The sequence below is a fragment of the Heterocephalus glaber genome, unplaced genomic scaffold, assembly GCF_053883595.1.
Source record: "Heterocephalus glaber isolate CG9 unplaced genomic scaffold, H.glaber_assembly_v1.0 deba00001600, whole genome shotgun sequence".
Classification (NCBI taxonomy): domain Eukaryota; kingdom Metazoa; phylum Chordata; class Mammalia; order Rodentia; family Bathyergidae; genus Heterocephalus; species Heterocephalus glaber.
Window position 1 is genome coordinate 37,403,994 of NW_028258372.1, and position 15,942 is coordinate 37,419,935.

Sequence of the window (15,942 nt, forward strand, 5' to 3'; positions counted from 1 at the left end):
CTAGAAGAACTCTTGTTCATATCATAGAAGCTCCCAGCCCCATCCCATTTCCCTCTTCCTCCCTCAAGCAGGGGACAGGCCTTTCTGCCCACCTCGCTGCCCTGCTCTATAGTGGTGTCTGTGTTACAGCCCTGAGGCACATGAAGAGAGACCCGGATCCCATGGTCAGCTGCCTTGCCACGCAGACCATCCACGTCCTAGAAGCCAAGGAGAAGCTGCTTCTGGCCAAGCCCCCTACTTCCTGCTTCTGCAGGAGGAGACCCCAACGGGGCCACTTCTGAGCCTGCATCCTCGAGTTGAAGCTGCAGGCCTGGGCCCAAGACTGCCAGTGGCCAGCCTCTTGGGCCTTGCACTAGAAATACTATGACTGCTCTAATAAAAGGAGAAGTCCTGTACTTCTGTGGAAGGAGATGTTGATTCTTGGCTGTTTGGGGTAGAACCATGTGTTGTGAGCCAGGTCAAGGCTTGCCTCTACCTGATCTGCCAGCTCTGCCCTTCTCCCATTCAGCCAAGTGATCTGAGCCCAGAGCAGTTTCTTTTGAACCAACTTGGACTGGGAGTCAGTCTCTAGACTCCAGCTATATTGGGCAGTGTTCTTATATATATATATATAATTTTTTTTTTCATTGTACTGGAGATTGAACATAGAGCCTTTGCACTGAGCTACATTCCCAGTCCTCTTAATTTTTTTTAATTTTTATTTTGTGATAAGGTCTTGCTAAACTGCCCAGGCTGGCCTGGAACTTGAGATCCTCTAGCCTCAGCTTCCCAGAGTGCTAGGATTATAGACATGCACTGCCACGCCCGGCTCTGGGCAGGGTTCTTGATGGTAAACAATGGAGTCTGCTCAGGTTAGTGGAAACAGGAGTGATTTAATAAAGTGTTATTAGCCAGCTCACAAAGTATCTGGGGAGATCAGAGAGTTTGGTTACCACACAGCTAGGAATAGGGTGGCTCTGTTAGCACCATGGCCGCCCCTCGACTCAGCCCTGACCACAGCCCAAGAGACTGACTGTGCTCAGGCCTGGATTCCAGGCTCAGTCACTGCACCTCTGAAGAGCCAGAATGTCCTGTGCCAAGGGGATGGTCACCACCTGCTCTCTCTTACTGCCCGTGGGAGTTAGCCTGGCCCTGGCCCATCCGACAGCAGTCCCCGGATGTCTCTGGATCGATACAGGCTCATTCACTGCTCCTGTGGTCACCGACCCTACTCCTGCCTGTTATCCCTGACTTTTCCTCACTGGGCCCCAGGCAAAGCTCACAGGACATAACTCAACATTCCAGAAAAAGACAGGCTCCCCAGGGTAAACATGCACTGACCAGGCTGGAGCTCTGTCCTCTGTGGTGCCTGTCTCTGTCACCTGCCCGAGCCCCCACCCCTCTTGGCCTCTCCCTGCCATTTCCCTTCCTTGCAGCATCATCAGCCTGGGTCCGGCAGCTGGAGTCCCCTGGCCATGCCTCCAAACCTCAAATGCGCCATTGAACGCTGCCCTGTTCTCTGCAATGGTCAGGAGGCTCTTCTCATTCTCCTTGGCCTGTTCTCTGGCTCCCATGTCAGCTGCCACAGCTGTCACTAGAGAACTTATCATCTGGCCACTTTATACATGGAGGTGAATGAGAAATCTCACCAGACTCAGTGACACACTCGAACTCCTTCTAGGCCCCAAAGAGCAACCTTGCTTTGCTACAACTAATGATAGAAGGTAGATCTTATTAAAAACCTATTAATAGGTCAAGTGATTTGGGCTAAGACTGTTCTGATGATCCCACAAATCACCTTAGTCAAACGGAAGCAACAGATCCTAGGGTCATCTCTGTCCCACTATGACCTTGTCCAATTTTGTCAGCCTCTTTGGGCCTCAATTTCCTTTACTTATAAGTCGAGAGGGTTGGGAAAGAAATCATCTTTTAAGATGCCACCTAGCTCAATGAATGGCTCTCATCACATTCTGACCAGGGCCATTTACTTGTCTGGGAAATTTACCCTGAAATTTAGATCCTAAATGGGATTTTCCTTGACTCTTTTGTTTCCCAGATTTTCTAAATTAGATAGCATCCATACAATCTGGGGATAAAGCACTCTGAAATACAAAAAACGAGGCCCTTAACCTTGTGCCCCTCTTCCCAAGGGTGTTGGGATCCTCAAGACATACAGAGTCCTGAACTTTGACTGTAAGCCATGAGGGGGGGACCCAGACTCTGAAGGCCCCTGCAAGGTCACCAGAGCCTGGTCCCAGATTTCACTCCCATGCCCAGCCTGGCCACAGCTGGCTGTGTGCAGCTGTTACTTCCTGCATCACACAATGGGCTCCGGACTGTGGGGCAGGGTCCTGTGGAAAACATGGCCTGTGGGGAGCAAGAGTGGGCCTCAGCTGGCCAGTCGAAAACAACTGTCCTCCTGAAGCCACCCTGCTTTCCAAGGCAGGAAGCTCTGTGCCTGCTGAGGGCTGTGGCTCAGGGTCCCCTCTTACTTGACAGGAAGCCTCTTGAGGACTCTTCCCTGGGACACCCCCCGGCTCCCCAAAGATTGCTTGCCATGAACTTGGGAACTGCTGGCTGGATTGTGTCAGCTGTGGGTCTGGCTAAGCTCAAGTGCTCAGGGACTTGTGTAGGTTGAGAGAGTAACTTGGTTTTATATTTGGAAGACAAAAATAGAACATGGTAGAAAGCAAAGCATTCGGAGTGTCTGGGCCTGTGATGATGATGCAGTTCCTCCCCAAGACTCATCCTGAGATGATGGAGTGATGTCCAGGTATCCAGAGGGGACATGGCTGGGGATGGGTACAGCTCAGTGGTACAGCCTGTGCAAGGTCCTGGGTTCAATTCCCAGCAAAAAAGAAAACAAAGGGTGTATGTATGTGGGGGGGGTATAGCTTTTAAAAGACTAGGGGCCAGGGATTTAGCTCAGTGGTTCTACCGCCTGCCTTGCAAGCGCAAGGACCTGAGTTCGATCCCCAGTGCCAAAAAAAAAAAAAAAAAACTAAATGAAAATCATAACCATTACCGAGATACTTTCTGATAGGAACTTTTTATATTTCTATTTTCACCTGTAAGTGGTGAGGGAACTAAACGATGGTATGCACTGCACACAGTGAATTTCTGGCCCTGGAGAAGGTGCAGTAGGTTAGTGGAAGAAAATGAGGCTGCAGTTGGGTAGCATGGGTTCAAATCCGAGCCCTGTCCTGTCTAGCTGTGAGCCTGGAGAGTTAATTCACTTCCCTTCTGAGACATTTCTTATCTCATAAGATGAAGATGTCGCCTGTCCACAATAACTGCTACTGCCCACTCTCTCTGCAGCTGCACTTGCTCTGGCCCTGGGAGACAACATGCAGAGTGTGGAAGGGAAATGGACAAAGCTCTGCTTCCTGGGAAGCCCCAGACTCATGGCGCAGGAAGTTCACATTAGGCTGGACCCAGTCTGAGAGGCCTGCCGCATTCACCCACTGCCACCACCACCAATTTCCCGCCTTAAAGAAGGGTCACCAGCCATGGTTCAGCAGCCTAAAGGGGCTGTCACTCTACAGAGAACAGTCATTCAGGTTTTATTTATGACAGCTTCTTAGAACACACACATTCAATCTGGGAACAGAAATGTACAGCAAGAGCCTTAAATAACTTTCATACACTATGTACAGTCATCAGTAGAGGTACAAAACTTATATACACCTTGTGCTAGCCACATCTCAGAGGGGCACATGAGCCTGAGCAGGGGTGATGGCTAGAAAAGAGCTGGTGGGCAGGCAGGGCCCCGTCCCTTCTGGGGTCTCCTCTGACCGTCTGCTCTTCATCAAGTAGTCTCTACTCCCTACATCTTGGCAAGGGCCTTGGGAAACACATCTGAAGTCCTGAACCGGGGTGTGGTAGGGGCGGGGGCTCATCTGAGTGCTGGAGGTAGAGGAGGGTGGGCATAGAGGACAGAACACAGATGCCAGGGAGAAACAACTTTCCCTGCAGATTATGCTCTCCAGGGCATGAAGATCCGGGAGCTGGGGAGGGAGGGCAGGCTCAGGAGGGCTGTAGGGGCACTGGCCATCAAGCAGGAGGAGTCTGTGCCCAGCAAAGAAAGCAGTGAGCAATTTCCTGTTTGAGATGGCAAAGGGGCAATGCCACAAGTTGGGGCTTTGCAATGGAAAGGAATCCACTGCTCCTGCCAGGCAGGCCCTGCCCACAAACATACCAGGCCCGGGCAGGGTCTGAACAACCAGGGGGTGTGCCTGTGCCCCGCCCAGACTCCAGTGGCGGTGGCCTCTAAGAGTTGAGAGAAGGCAGGGCAAAGGGACATTATGTCTCCTGGCTTCACAGCAGCTGCCCAGTCTCCACCACGTTAGGCGGCACATGAAAGTCCAGGCGATACTACCGCAGTGGTTTTGTGCTTTAAACTGCCCTGTGGCCAAGCCACATAGCCCTAGGCGGGCAGAAGGGCTGGACGAGGGAAGGCAAGGAGCATTTCCAAGGCCTCAGCTGGGCCGAGGGTGGGTGGGAGGCCACTCCCATCTCCACAGCTGCCTGCCTAGTGGTGGCAACCTGACCGCCTCAAGGCTTGGCTGTGCGCCTTTGTCTCTTCCCTCCCCTCCCCCTCAGCACTCTCCAAGGGTGGCTCCAGGTGTGGCCTCAGAGGATTCCGGCTGCCCTGGAGGAGTCAAGTCACTGGATTGAAAGCAAACACTGAACTGGCTAATACTGAGAAGGAAGCCCTAGGGTAGGACTGTGCTGAGAAGCCCAAGGGCAGTGGAAGCCAGTCAGCTTCTAAAGCAGCGTCAGGGCCTGGCTCAGGAGACAGTCTGAGTCCACACTCTCCAGGCTCGGGGGCTGGCATCAATCAGCCTGCGTTCAGGCACTGAAAGACTGGGGAGCGTGCTCTAGGGTGTGCTCTGCTCCAGGGGCCCATGGCATACAGTCGTGACCTGGGCCTCAAGTCTCAGGATGGGGACACAATGTAACACGAAGAGCCCCCGAATTCGGCCCAGACTTGTTCTGCGCAAGGGTAGCTGCCTACCCCCAAACATGGCAGCCTTGTCTAACTTGGGACCTGGCCAACCTTTGAGGAGCCTCCTGGGTCCCACTCTGCCCATGTTGCCTGCTGAGAGCCCTGCCATTGTGCTCAGATCACAGCTGGTTTGTGCTTCTAACACGCAGGATGCTTGTGCGAGAAGTGGAGCTGGGGCCTGCCCTAACCTTTGTACCTTGGATGTTCCCGAAGGAGGGGGCAGAGACCCCAGTGCTCGTGCCACACAGCTTAGAGCAGCTCGAGATGACAGGCTCAGGGATCCGCGAGAACTTCAAGTTTCAAGTCAATGATACTCGCCGGGACAGGGGAGCCGGCCCTCCCGTGAGGTAGTGACCCATCAGAGACAGCAGACCATGGGCAGACCGTGGGCAGACCGTGGGCAACAACGGTGAGCACCTCTAAGACCACACTTTGTGCAAGAACAGGCCTTGGAGCTACAGTAGAGTCACCCCAGGCGGGGGGCACGCCCAGCCCATGGGGTGGGGTGACACAAGTCTCATGTGTTTCTGTAGTTTGTAAACAGTCATGCAGATGGGGTCATTCTTACAGGGTGCAAGGAAAAAGCTTTCCGTTCAGGTGAGGAGGGCTGGATGAGTCGGGAAAGGAGCCTGGTGGTCACCCGTGCACTAAGGGAGTTGCCCAGCAACCCGTGGGTGGGCAGAGAAAGAAGGTTTTGCAGTCAGCTCACACAGACCATCCCGGAATGTTCCAGAAGACCAGCATTCAAGGTGGGTGGTCCCAACATTGGCTCACCAGACCTCACGTCACCACCAGCAGGGGCCATACACAGGCAGGACGGCCTCTTCAGCCTCCAAGGTAGCTCCAAGGAGGGAACGGGCCCCACACAGCCTTCTCTGGGGCCTGACCTTCCCATGCCAGGAGAGGCTCCCAGGGCCCGGGCCACACACAGAGGAGCTGAGGGCAGAGACAATGCCACTGCCGGAAAGTCTGAAAGTCACCATGTCCTCTGAACACAGTGGGGATTCCTGGCTTCCAGACTGAAGCTGAGAAGCACAAGACCAGTGTGGAAAAACAGTGTGGACAGGCTTGGGGGGAAGCCTGGGGTGAGGGATGGAGGGGCCCCTCCCGAGACCCATTCCTGTAAATTCAGAGTTGTTCCAACAGGGGGAGCCCGAACACTAATTCAGCCCCATGCTTGGAGCTGTGATGCCATAGCCCTAGGGAAAGGAGGGTCCATGAACTGACAACTGCCTCCTCACCACTACTCTAAAGGGAAGGGCTGCGCACTACGCACTATGCTGGGTTTAAGGCTTGAAAATGTATCTCCCGAATAACCATGAGAAAAAAGCTGAAGAGATTCCCTATCCCAGTTGAGGATGAAAACATGGCTGACCCAAGCTGCTGCCGAGCAGACAGTCCACCAAGCTGCTTTCTACGTGACCACTAGACTCTGGGGAATGGGGCTCCCTGGCACTGGGCTGTGGGGAGCTCCCCCATCTTCCAGGGGCAGAGGGCATGAGACCCCATGAGAAGACACAGGTGGCACCGCAGGCATAGCTGGTGTAAGGCTGCCCAGCAGGGGCCAGGCCTGGGCTGAGGAAGGCACTGAAGCAGTAGGCAGCCTTCTTGGCCGGGGTGCACTAGAAGGGTCCCCGGGGGGAGAGTCAGGGCTAGGCTGGAGCTGCAAAGTGTGGAAGGGGGTATTTCCCTCCTCTGCAGAGCAAAGCAGACAGAGGAGGTGGTCCCCAAGTACCACGGGGGCAGACCCCCTAAGAGCTGAGGGACAGAATCTGTGGGAAGAAACTTCAAGTCAGTTTCCAGGAGGCAACAGGAAAAAATAAAAATAATAAATAACTGAAGAATTCCTGACCATCTCGCCAAGGGGGTCTTTCTAGTAGCTCCTGCATGGCCCCATCAGAAAGGGCTGCCCAGCAATGGCTGGGACCCATTGGAATTAGCTGTTGGTGGACACAGGGCTTGGGGTCAGCTGCCTACACCTGGTCTCCATGGTTACCTGAGGACTACCTTGTTGGGTCAGAGGCAGGGGCAATGGCTCCAGAAGTTGGGGTGGAGATACGGGGGAGGCCAGCTCATCAGAGGGGCACCATGGAGCTGGGGCTACTTTAGCTTCCTATGGGTCCCAGCCTGGGACAATAGTGAGGAGGACAGGGCAGCTGGCTCAGCAGAAACACCGTGGCCAGCTGCGGGGGAGGCCAGGGAGTGGCTGGGGAGAGAGAAGAGGGGATCAGGCCTTTGGCTTCACAGCTTAACTCCTCCCCGACCTCTCTCTCACCAGGAGGCTCCCAAGAGGCAGGGAGGGGCAGGGAGGGCAGTACACTGTAGGAAGTCCGAGGAGAGGGGGCGGAGCAGGAGAGGGGCCACACCCTCTGCCCCCGTGCAGCTGCCCATCCGATGGCCACAGGTTCCGTTCCATGCCGTGCAGGCTGCCGGGCCGGAGGGTCCGGGACCCCTCTGACCTAACTCCGAGGGTGGGCCTCCGGTAACCGCCGTGCGCTCCAAAACTTCACCGTCAGGTCACTGGCAGGGAGGACAGAGAGGGAGCTGGTCAGCTCTCACAGTGGGCCCCGCTGGCTGCCCCTCAATGTAAAGGATAGGCTGATTCCCCCTTCCCACCTGCAGCAGGGGGTGAAGAGGCAGGCACTGCCTAGGGAGGGCAGACGAGGGTGGGGGGTGGGGGTGGGGAAGCGCGCTGGGCAGGGGTACCCAGTGGGGTCCTTCTCCTGGGCTTTCCTTTCGCTGTTTTATTTTTTTCTCCAGGCCTGAATGCTCCCCTCCCTCTGCTTCCTGCTACTGGCGCCCCTCTCCACTGTCCATGCTTGGAAGAGGGCAGGTAGGGCAATCTCTCTGGGCCAGGCAGGACATGAAGGGAGAGTAGGAAGAAAGAGTAAAATAATCTCATACCGTCAAGAAGCAGCTCAGATCGAAGTGGGGAAAGATAGGGAAAAGGAAAGGGGGGAAGAACGAGAGAGGAGATGGGGAACGGTGGGGCGGGTCAGGGCAGGGTGGTGGCGCGGCCCTTTATGGCCAGGACTCGGCGAGGAAGGCAGGGGGTGAGTCCAGGGACGTAATTCCACACCTTTACCCGGCAGTCACTGTGGGGGAAAGAGGCGGAGAGGCGGAGAGGAGAGGAGGCGGACACGGGGCGGGAGAGGGGAGGAAGGACGTGGTCGGAACAAGAAGGGAAAAGGAGAAACCGTCTGAGTAGCACCCTTGGGACTGAGGGCCTGGGCGCTCCCCGCACGGGACCAGATCTGGGGCCCAGGAGCTGTGGCCTGTGGGTGGCAGGGCTGCTCTGGGGGCTGAGAGCTACCTGGACGGGGCGGGACAGGGTGGCGTGGAGACAGGAGGGCGAGTCCTGGCCTAGGGCCCAGCAGCTTCCTGCTCCCCTGTCTACCTCGGGGCCTGGCACACTGGGCAGGCACAGGAAGGAGGCCACCGCAGGGTCTGCTTCCTGAGCCTCCCGCTGTCCTGCCCACCCTAGGGAAAGGGCTGGGAGCAGAGGCAGCCTCTCCGCACGGCACCCACCTGGAGGCTGTGAAGATGTACTTGGAGTTGGTGCAGATGGCATTGATGGGGCTGTCGTGGCCCTTGATCTCCCCGAGGGGTGTGAAGTTGTCCACATTCCAGACCTTGATGACGCCCGCGCGGCAGGCGCTCAGCAGCATGGGGCGGCCCGGGACGAAGGCCAGGGCACACACCCAGTCCTTGTGTGCATTGGGGATTTGCTGCGGGAAGGAGGGACAGGGCTGGTAAGGGCTGGGGGATGCAATGAGAGGGAGGGGCCAGTCCTGGGGCCCCAAGAGCATACTCACTGGCGGTGGAAGGGCGCTACCAGGCTCCCCCAGCCTCCCCAGTGACCATGGAGACAGGCCTCCCCCACCGGCCCCAGGAGGCAGTCTGTGCTAGCCTGTGCCGGGCTCTAGGGGTCCAGAGATAGGGCCTTCTCTCTGGGCCCCAGGTTCAAACCTAAGACTCTGCCCCGGTGGAGAACCCTTCAGCCCTCAGACAGATCAGGCTAAAATGGAACTACTCTTGGGAAGGGCTGAGAGCAAAGCCTTTGCTGAGAGCAGGTGCCAGAGGGGACCTGAAGAAGCAGGGGAGGCTGCAGGGGGTAGGGGCGCACTTGGGAGGCTCTGGAATCCACCCGCCTGGGGCTCTGCCCTACCTGGACGAGCTCCTGCTGCTCCAGGTCCCATTTTTTGATGCCGTTGTCCCGGGAGCCACTGAACAGGATGTCTCCCTGGATGGCCAGGCACTCAATGCCATCGTAGTGCGGGGGCTCGAAGTTGTGGGTGGGACCGATGGTGCCTGTCACACACTCCCCCAGCTGGAACATCTGCAGGGGGGTGCAGAGGCCAGGCCTGGGCACTGCAGTACAAATACTCACCACAGTTCTGCCACCCAATTCCCTTCTTCTAGTTCCTAACCACACAGTTTCCGCCTGCACCACCAGGCAGCAAACTGAATTAGTGTTGTTTGTATACTTTGCCTCCTCCCCCTATTTCCTTTTTCTTTTTTTGTGGTACTTGGGATGGAACCCAGGGCTTTTCACCGCTGAGCTAAATCCTCAGCTTTTTGTTTATGTTTTATTTTGAGACAGGGTCTCACTAATTCACTAAATTGCCCAAGCTAGGCTTGAATTTGTGATCCTCCTGTCTCAGCTTTCCAGAAGTGCTAGGATTACAGGTATATGCCACCATGTCCAGCATTTCTCATTTTAATAGTTGACCTTCATCCTGTTTAGTGGATTTTCCACCTACCCTTCGACATTTAGGCTATTTCTAATTCTTCTCCATTTACAAAACAACGCTGCACTTTGTAGCTCTCTGCATGCACCCTCTTGCCTTTTTTGGGTGCTTTCTTCAGCAAAAATCATCAGAAGTCTAGTTATTTCCATGAGTCCTCCCAAGGCAACAGACAATAAAGGTGGAAGAGAGCAGAAGAAACGACCCTCAGCCAGGCTGCAGGGCAGAGAGGCCTCGGGTACCTTGACGTAGTGGTCCTTGGAGCCAGTCACCACAAGGTCATGCTGGTTGGCAGTCTGGGTGACCGTCAGGCACATCACGGGGCCAATGTGACCAGTCAGCTTGCCAACAGGCTGGAACCTGCAGTGGGGAGAAGGCCAGCCAGGGTGTGGGTTAGAGGAGACCCCGGGGGAAGGGAGCATCTGTCCTGGAACAAATGGGCCTGGCCAGAGTCCTCTCTCCCCGAAGGTAAGATCAAGAACCTAGACTCCAGCTTCCCAGAATCCCAGGGGTCTCAGAGGAGGCATGAAGGACTGAGGCAGCTGAGGTCCTGCCCACTCTGGGGTGGGTCGTCCCACTCTGAGATCTGGGGACCCCCGGGCACCTGTCTCTGAAGACAGCCCACTGACCTGCTCAGCTCCCAGATGCGGACGGCATTGCCTGCGGCAACGTACAGCATGGTACCCGAAGGGCTGAGGGCCATCTGGTTGATCTGGTGCTCGCCCTGGGCACTGGTGATGGCACGTGTGGATGTGGCAGCACAAGCGTCGCCTGAGATCACCTGGCCCGAGGACCTGCCCAGGGAAAGAGAGGCAAACAGAGGTGAAACTTGTCAGACCACTCAGACCAGCCCAGATGAGCCACCTGCAGGAAGCCTTCCCTGACTGACAGAGGACCAAGGGACCAAAAGGAAGGTGCCATTCTGCTCCCAGCAAGATGTGTCCCTGCGTGCCCTGCAGGGGTCCTGAGCAGGCATGGAAAGACTAAGAGCAGGGCAGGAGCCTGCATCTTGTGAAATCACTTAACCTGTCTTAGACTCCTCTTCTATAAAAAGAGGCAATAATGCCCATTTTTCCTTTAAGCACAGTTTTGGCTTTACCGAAAAACTGAGTGGAAGATACAGGCACTTCCGTGTACTCCTTCCTCCTAACATGCACAGCCTCGCCCACTGTCGAATTCACACACCACAGTGGCACATTTGTGGAACCGACACGGACACACTGACATCTCCCAAGTCTGTCACTGACACCGGGGCTTGCTTTTGGTGCTGTACATTCCATGGGTTCAGACAAATGTACAATGCCACTATCTGCCAATATAGCATCAGAGAGCATAAAATACTGCACTAAAATATCCTGTGTCTACTTCTTAAGGATCAAATTAAATAAATTTACCAAGTCCATATAAAGATCAAACATGACTTTTGCAGAGGGTCTTGCTCACCCTGCTTCCTGGTGCCTCTTTCAGGCTCCTGGGGTGATACCCAGCACATCTCAAAGAACAGGAATGGGGGCACTGGGACAAGGGTGGGGGTCAGAGGGGCCACAGGCTCACCAGTCTGCTGCCCCAGATACTGTCCCCTAAACCAAGGGGGGTTGAACCATGGCCAGGCTGGACTCTGCTTAGAGGATCACGTGGGCTGGGAAGTGTTGCCCCCAAATCAGCCTGTTACAGCCCACCAAGGGGCAGGCCAAGGGAGCGGGGCTCTTACGTGAGGGTCCGAATGCACTTGGCCGAGTCCCGGATGTCCCACACCTTGATGTAGGAGGTGGACACGGAGAACACAAGCCCCGAGTGGGTGCAGTACTTGATGGAGACCACATTGTTGGGGTGGCCCTTGAGAGCTGCGATCTCCTGGCCCGTGACCAAGTTCCACATCTTACAGCTGCGGTCTGTGGGAGACGAGGAGGGGAGTGACTCAGCCTGAGGGGGCAGGCAGCACGCCCTACGGGCTGTCCGGCTGAGCAGGGAGTGACAGGAGTGCTAGAGTCGGAGGATCAAGTCTGAGGGAAAGAAAACCATGCCCAGGAGTCCTCCTAACAAACTCGGGGAAAGGTAAGTCACTGAGAGCTTTAGATCAGGGTGAGTTATGTGAGCATTGTCAAGGTGTCCTGAGCTAAAATAAAACTCCTAAGCCTTTGGCACCTGTTCCTACAAACGCTAATACTGATGAACTGAACAAGCAGATCTTACGGGAAACCTCAGAATCAGTCAATTACACGTTGATTGACAGCTACCTCTCCTCCTGCTGGGAAGACCGACAAATGCTTATGTTTCTATTACCTGTGTCTACTACAGATTTGTTCTTTTCTGCTGGTCAAATTTCTATTTCTTCTTTTTCTTTCTTTTTTTTTGTGTATTGAGAGATGCTGAGGATTGAACACTGGGGCTCGCTAACATTGAGCTACATTCCTAAGATCCTCCCATTCTTTATTTTTAATTTTGAGACAGAGTCTTGCTACACTGACCAGAACTTGAACTTACAGTTCTCCTGCATCAGCCTCCCTCAGTGTCGGGATTCTGCTGGTCACATTTCTGACTGTACTGCTGTGACTTAGCAGAGGACTCCGTGGGGCTGTGCTGTCAACCTGCATAGCTGAAGGTGCTGGGTGGTGTCACTGGGCAGTAGTGTCGGAGGACTGAGATGAGCAGAGGCAGGATGGCCCGAGAACTTTCTAGACAGGCCTGGCAGGAAGTGCTGGGTGGAGCCAGCCAGGCAGGTATGAGAACGCTGGGCCAGGCTGTGTGGGGTAGGAATCATGAGCCATGGCAAGAGATGAGACCCCCTGAGCCACAACTCCTGGGGCTCTGTGTTCTGCCTCCATCACAGCCTACTCTGGCAAGGGAAGGCCGGGGTGGGGGAGACCCTAAGCCTACCTGGCCTCTTGGGGGGCTCCACGCACCTTTGGACCCTGTGAAAAGCAACTCGTCCGTGGCATCCAGGCAAAGGATGGGCTTGGTGTGGCCCTCGGCCATGGAGACACACTGCAGTGGGGCTGTGCGCGCACCCTTCGCTCCTCCAACTGGGGTGATGATGCCCCTTCCCAGGAGAGAGGGAGAGAGTAAGCTGTCAGCCAGGCTTAGGGAGGAGCATGGGAGGGGGTGGGGCAGAGAGGGATGAAGGCCTCACGCCGGAGACCCCAGGACCTCTGGCCGAAGTCCGCTGAGGCCTAAGGGTAGGAAATGCTGTGCAGGGCAAGGACAGCCTGTCTTTCTGTTGTTGTACTGGTGATCAAACCCAGGGACTTTATCTGAGCTACATCCCCAGCCCTTTCTTATATTGAGACAATGTCTCACCAAGTCAGTTAAATTGCTCGGTCTGGGCTCAAATTTGGGGTCCTCCTGCCTCAGCCTTTCAGAGCACTAGGATTACAGGTGTGTGCCACCGCACCTGGCTGAGGGACTGCGTTCACAGAAATCTGTAGTCACTATCTATCTATCTATTTATTTATTTTTCCAGTACCGGGGATCAAACTCAGGACCTTGTGCTTGTGTTTGCAAGCCAGGCGTACTGCACTGAGCTAAATCCCCAGCCCCGTAGTCACTGTCTTGAAGAGTTATGGGGAACAAGCCCCATGCAAGGCACAGCTGGAAGGAGGAGCAGGCATAGGCCTTGCACAGGAAGAGCTCCTATCTGATGCCGCCCGATCCAGAAACCTGAGACATACATGCAGCCAGGCCCAGGGGCAGGGCACAGGCACAAGGGCTGGAATCAGCCCCTGCAGCTCCCGTCAGCATCTGCATGCTGTTTCTCTCAGCAAGTATGAGGGGGCGGGGAGGAAGGTCGTTCACAGACACCCTGACCACCTCACGACTGCCTCTGGGGCTGCATTTCCCAAGTGTGAGACCTGTGCGCGCATGCACGCGTGCACACACACACACCCACCCACACACCCCTACCATAGGCCCCTGCTTGACCAGCACAGTCAGACCCATGTCTGCCGTTTACAAAGGGACAAATCCCTTTCGGAGCCCCTGCTTAGCCTGGGGTTGGGAAGCTGGGGGCCTCTGGAATGAGACTCTCTGGTACCAGAATGGCTCCCCCTTGTTCCCCACAACTCTGGGAGAGGATGAGGATGAGCCAAGTGAGGGTGAGGACTCCGCCATGCCTGTTTCCTGAAGGTTCTGAGGATCTGTTTTTCTCAGTGAGGGCCTTTTGGAATGACAGCTTGTCTGGATTATGTCTGAAAATCTAGCTTTTTCAAAGGCAATGTTGTCCTTGATAGCGACACTAGGGCCAAAAGTTTAGACATGACCAGTGTCCCATTACAGGGCTTTCACAAAGGGCCTGTGGACTTGGCTGGGCCACCTGCCGGCAGCCGGGTACATGCACAACAGCTCCCCAAGCTGGCCCTGCTCCCCACTGGTTTCAGCCACCAGCCTGAGACTGCTGGGAGGACGTGTGGGCAAGAGCACACTCCCTCCCATGGGCACGGCCGGCACGTGGTGGCTAATGTTCCTGGTGCCAAAGCCTCACTGCACAGGGGGATAAACAAGCACTGACCCGGGCTGGAGCACAGAGCAGAGCAGCACTGCGGGGCTGGCAAGTGCTCAGCCCACAGATGGCCCTTCCTGCTTGGGCACTCGGGCCCTGCAGGTTCTGCTGGTCCGGCTACGGAGGGTTGCGCTAGGCTGGCTGGGGACACTGGCCTCTGCTCCCACAGGCTGGGCGGGGAGGGGGTGCCGCATATCCCTGTGACAAGAGATGCGGGCAGGAGGTGCTGCCCCCTGGGTGGTCACTGCAGGGCCAGGATCTGAAGGGCTCACCCCATGGGCACAAGCTAAGTCACAAGGACCCTGAGGAGTCACCAAATGACCCTACACCTCTCCAGGGAACAGCCGTCCAGCTGCTCCCCGTGGCACCCAGGACTTTCTCCTGCCCTGGCACTCAGCGTTGCTCAGCTCCAGCCCCAGCCAACCCAGGCTTCCACTCTCCGCTCCTCCCTGCCCAGGCCAGGAGGGAGAGGAGAACAGGGCCAGCCACAAGCAACTTCGCCCCCGCCCCAAGCCCCCAGCTCCAGCCAGGCCTGGTGTAGTCAGAGGCCATGAGGCCGGCCGCCTCGAGCAGGAGGAACCATGGGCAGGAAGAAGTGTCAGGAGGGGCACGAGGGAAGGGAGGCAGGGGCCGGGAGAGGAGGGGCCGCATGCTGAGGACAGGAGGACAGGCAGGGAGGGCCGGTGCAGTGGGAGGCAGAGAAGGAGAGAAGAGAGAGCAAGAGGAAGACCAAACACGAGAGACATTCTGTGTGTACCTCAGGACCTCCGACAAAGAGGAGTCGCTGTCATCAGACCTGGGGAGGGCAGAAAATTAGCTGGATTAGGGGAGAGAGGAAAACACACAGGGGTGGCAGAGGTGGCGGTGGCAGCAGCAGCGGCAGGGAGGTCAGAGGGCGGTTATTCTTGTGGAGGAGCGGAAAGAGGCAGGGAGGAGCGCCTTCGGGGAGAGCAGGGAAGGAGGTGGGGACAGGCTGGTCTGGGGGCTGGGAGACTCCCAGGAGCGAGCCTCGGGGGCCCCTCAGCTAGCAGGCTGGGAGCAAGGAGGGTCACAGGAGACGGGGGAGGCCAGCCCTACACCGGGGGACATGGTTCCGCGCTCTTGCTGGTTCCGACCTCTCCCGCAGCCCCACCCCAGTAGTGCTACTACCTGCCTGAGACCAAGAAAGCCACAGCTGCTTCTACCCTTCCCTCGGAGCTGGCTCCTCCCAGTAATTCCTCAGGGCCCATGGTTTCCAAAGCTCACTGTCCCCAAAGAGCCCCCTGGGACCATGCCTAGAAGCCAGCTTTGTATCACACGGGTGCCAAGATCCAGGCCACTGGATAGGACTAAGGAGATCACCAGGCTGGGATTCCAATCCTTGCAAAAAAGGGAGCTGAAAGGGCACAGGTGAGAAGAACATCCTGATGAGAGGGCCGGGCCCTGTCCTGTGTCCAGGGTACTGGGACTGGCCCCAGGCTCAGCATTCAGGGAGCAATTGCTGACCCAGGAGGGGGCACTTCTGTGGGGAGGTGGGCAAGGCATACACCAGGCACCAGGTAAAGGGCAAGGACTCAGCACTGTTGTCCTTTCCAGTATGGGAGATTTTAGGAAGCCACGGAGGGCCAGGGTTGGCCCAGCAGTTTAGGGGAGCCCAGAAAGGAACACAGGGAGGATGGGGTCCCCCCTTCCCCCAGGCAGAGTCCCATTGTTTGGGACACAGGGATGGTGGG

General features: G+C 56.2%; 2 protein-coding genes across 10 annotated transcripts in view; one reads left to right on the plus strand and one right to left on the minus strand.

Moving 5' to 3' along the window:
* The window catches only part of LOC101715053 (maestro heat-like repeat-containing protein family member 7), a 34,329-nt gene extending 33,920 nt beyond the window's left edge, over positions 1-409 (plus strand). For both annotated transcript variants that reach the window (XM_087193879.1, XM_021242445.2), the window contains one exon: positions 130-409. In XM_087193879.1, the coding sequence (XP_087050005.1) occupies positions 130-281 (152 nt within the window). In that variant the 3' untranslated portion in view covers positions 282-409. The remainder of the gene's footprint in view (positions 1-129) is intronic.
* Positions 410-3,492: 3,083 nt separating this feature from the next.
* The window catches only part of Kif21b (kinesin family member 21B), a 48,221-nt gene continuing 35,771 nt past the window's right edge, over positions 3,493-15,942 (minus strand). For 3 of the 8 annotated variants that reach the window (XM_021242271.2, XM_013078634.3, XM_021242276.2), the window contains exons 28-36: positions 14,988-15,026; positions 12,639-12,775; positions 11,447-11,627; positions 10,365-10,529; positions 9,978-10,095; positions 9,156-9,326; positions 8,516-8,715; positions 7,892-8,082; positions 3,493-7,507 (exon numbers count right to left, since the gene is read on the minus strand). In XM_021242271.2, coding sequence (XP_021097930.1) covers positions 7,983-8,082; positions 8,516-8,715; positions 9,156-9,326; positions 9,978-10,095; positions 10,365-10,529; positions 11,447-11,627; positions 12,639-12,775; positions 14,988-15,026 — 1,111 coding nt within the window. In that variant the 3' untranslated portion in view covers positions 3,493-7,507; positions 7,892-7,982. The remainder of the gene's footprint in view (positions 7,508-7,891; positions 8,083-8,515; positions 8,716-9,155; positions 9,327-9,977; positions 10,096-10,364; positions 10,530-11,446; positions 11,628-12,638; positions 12,776-14,987; positions 15,027-15,942) is intronic. The other 5 variants (XM_021242274.2, XM_013078635.3, XM_021242273.2 and 2 more) reach the window with 3 other exon arrangements.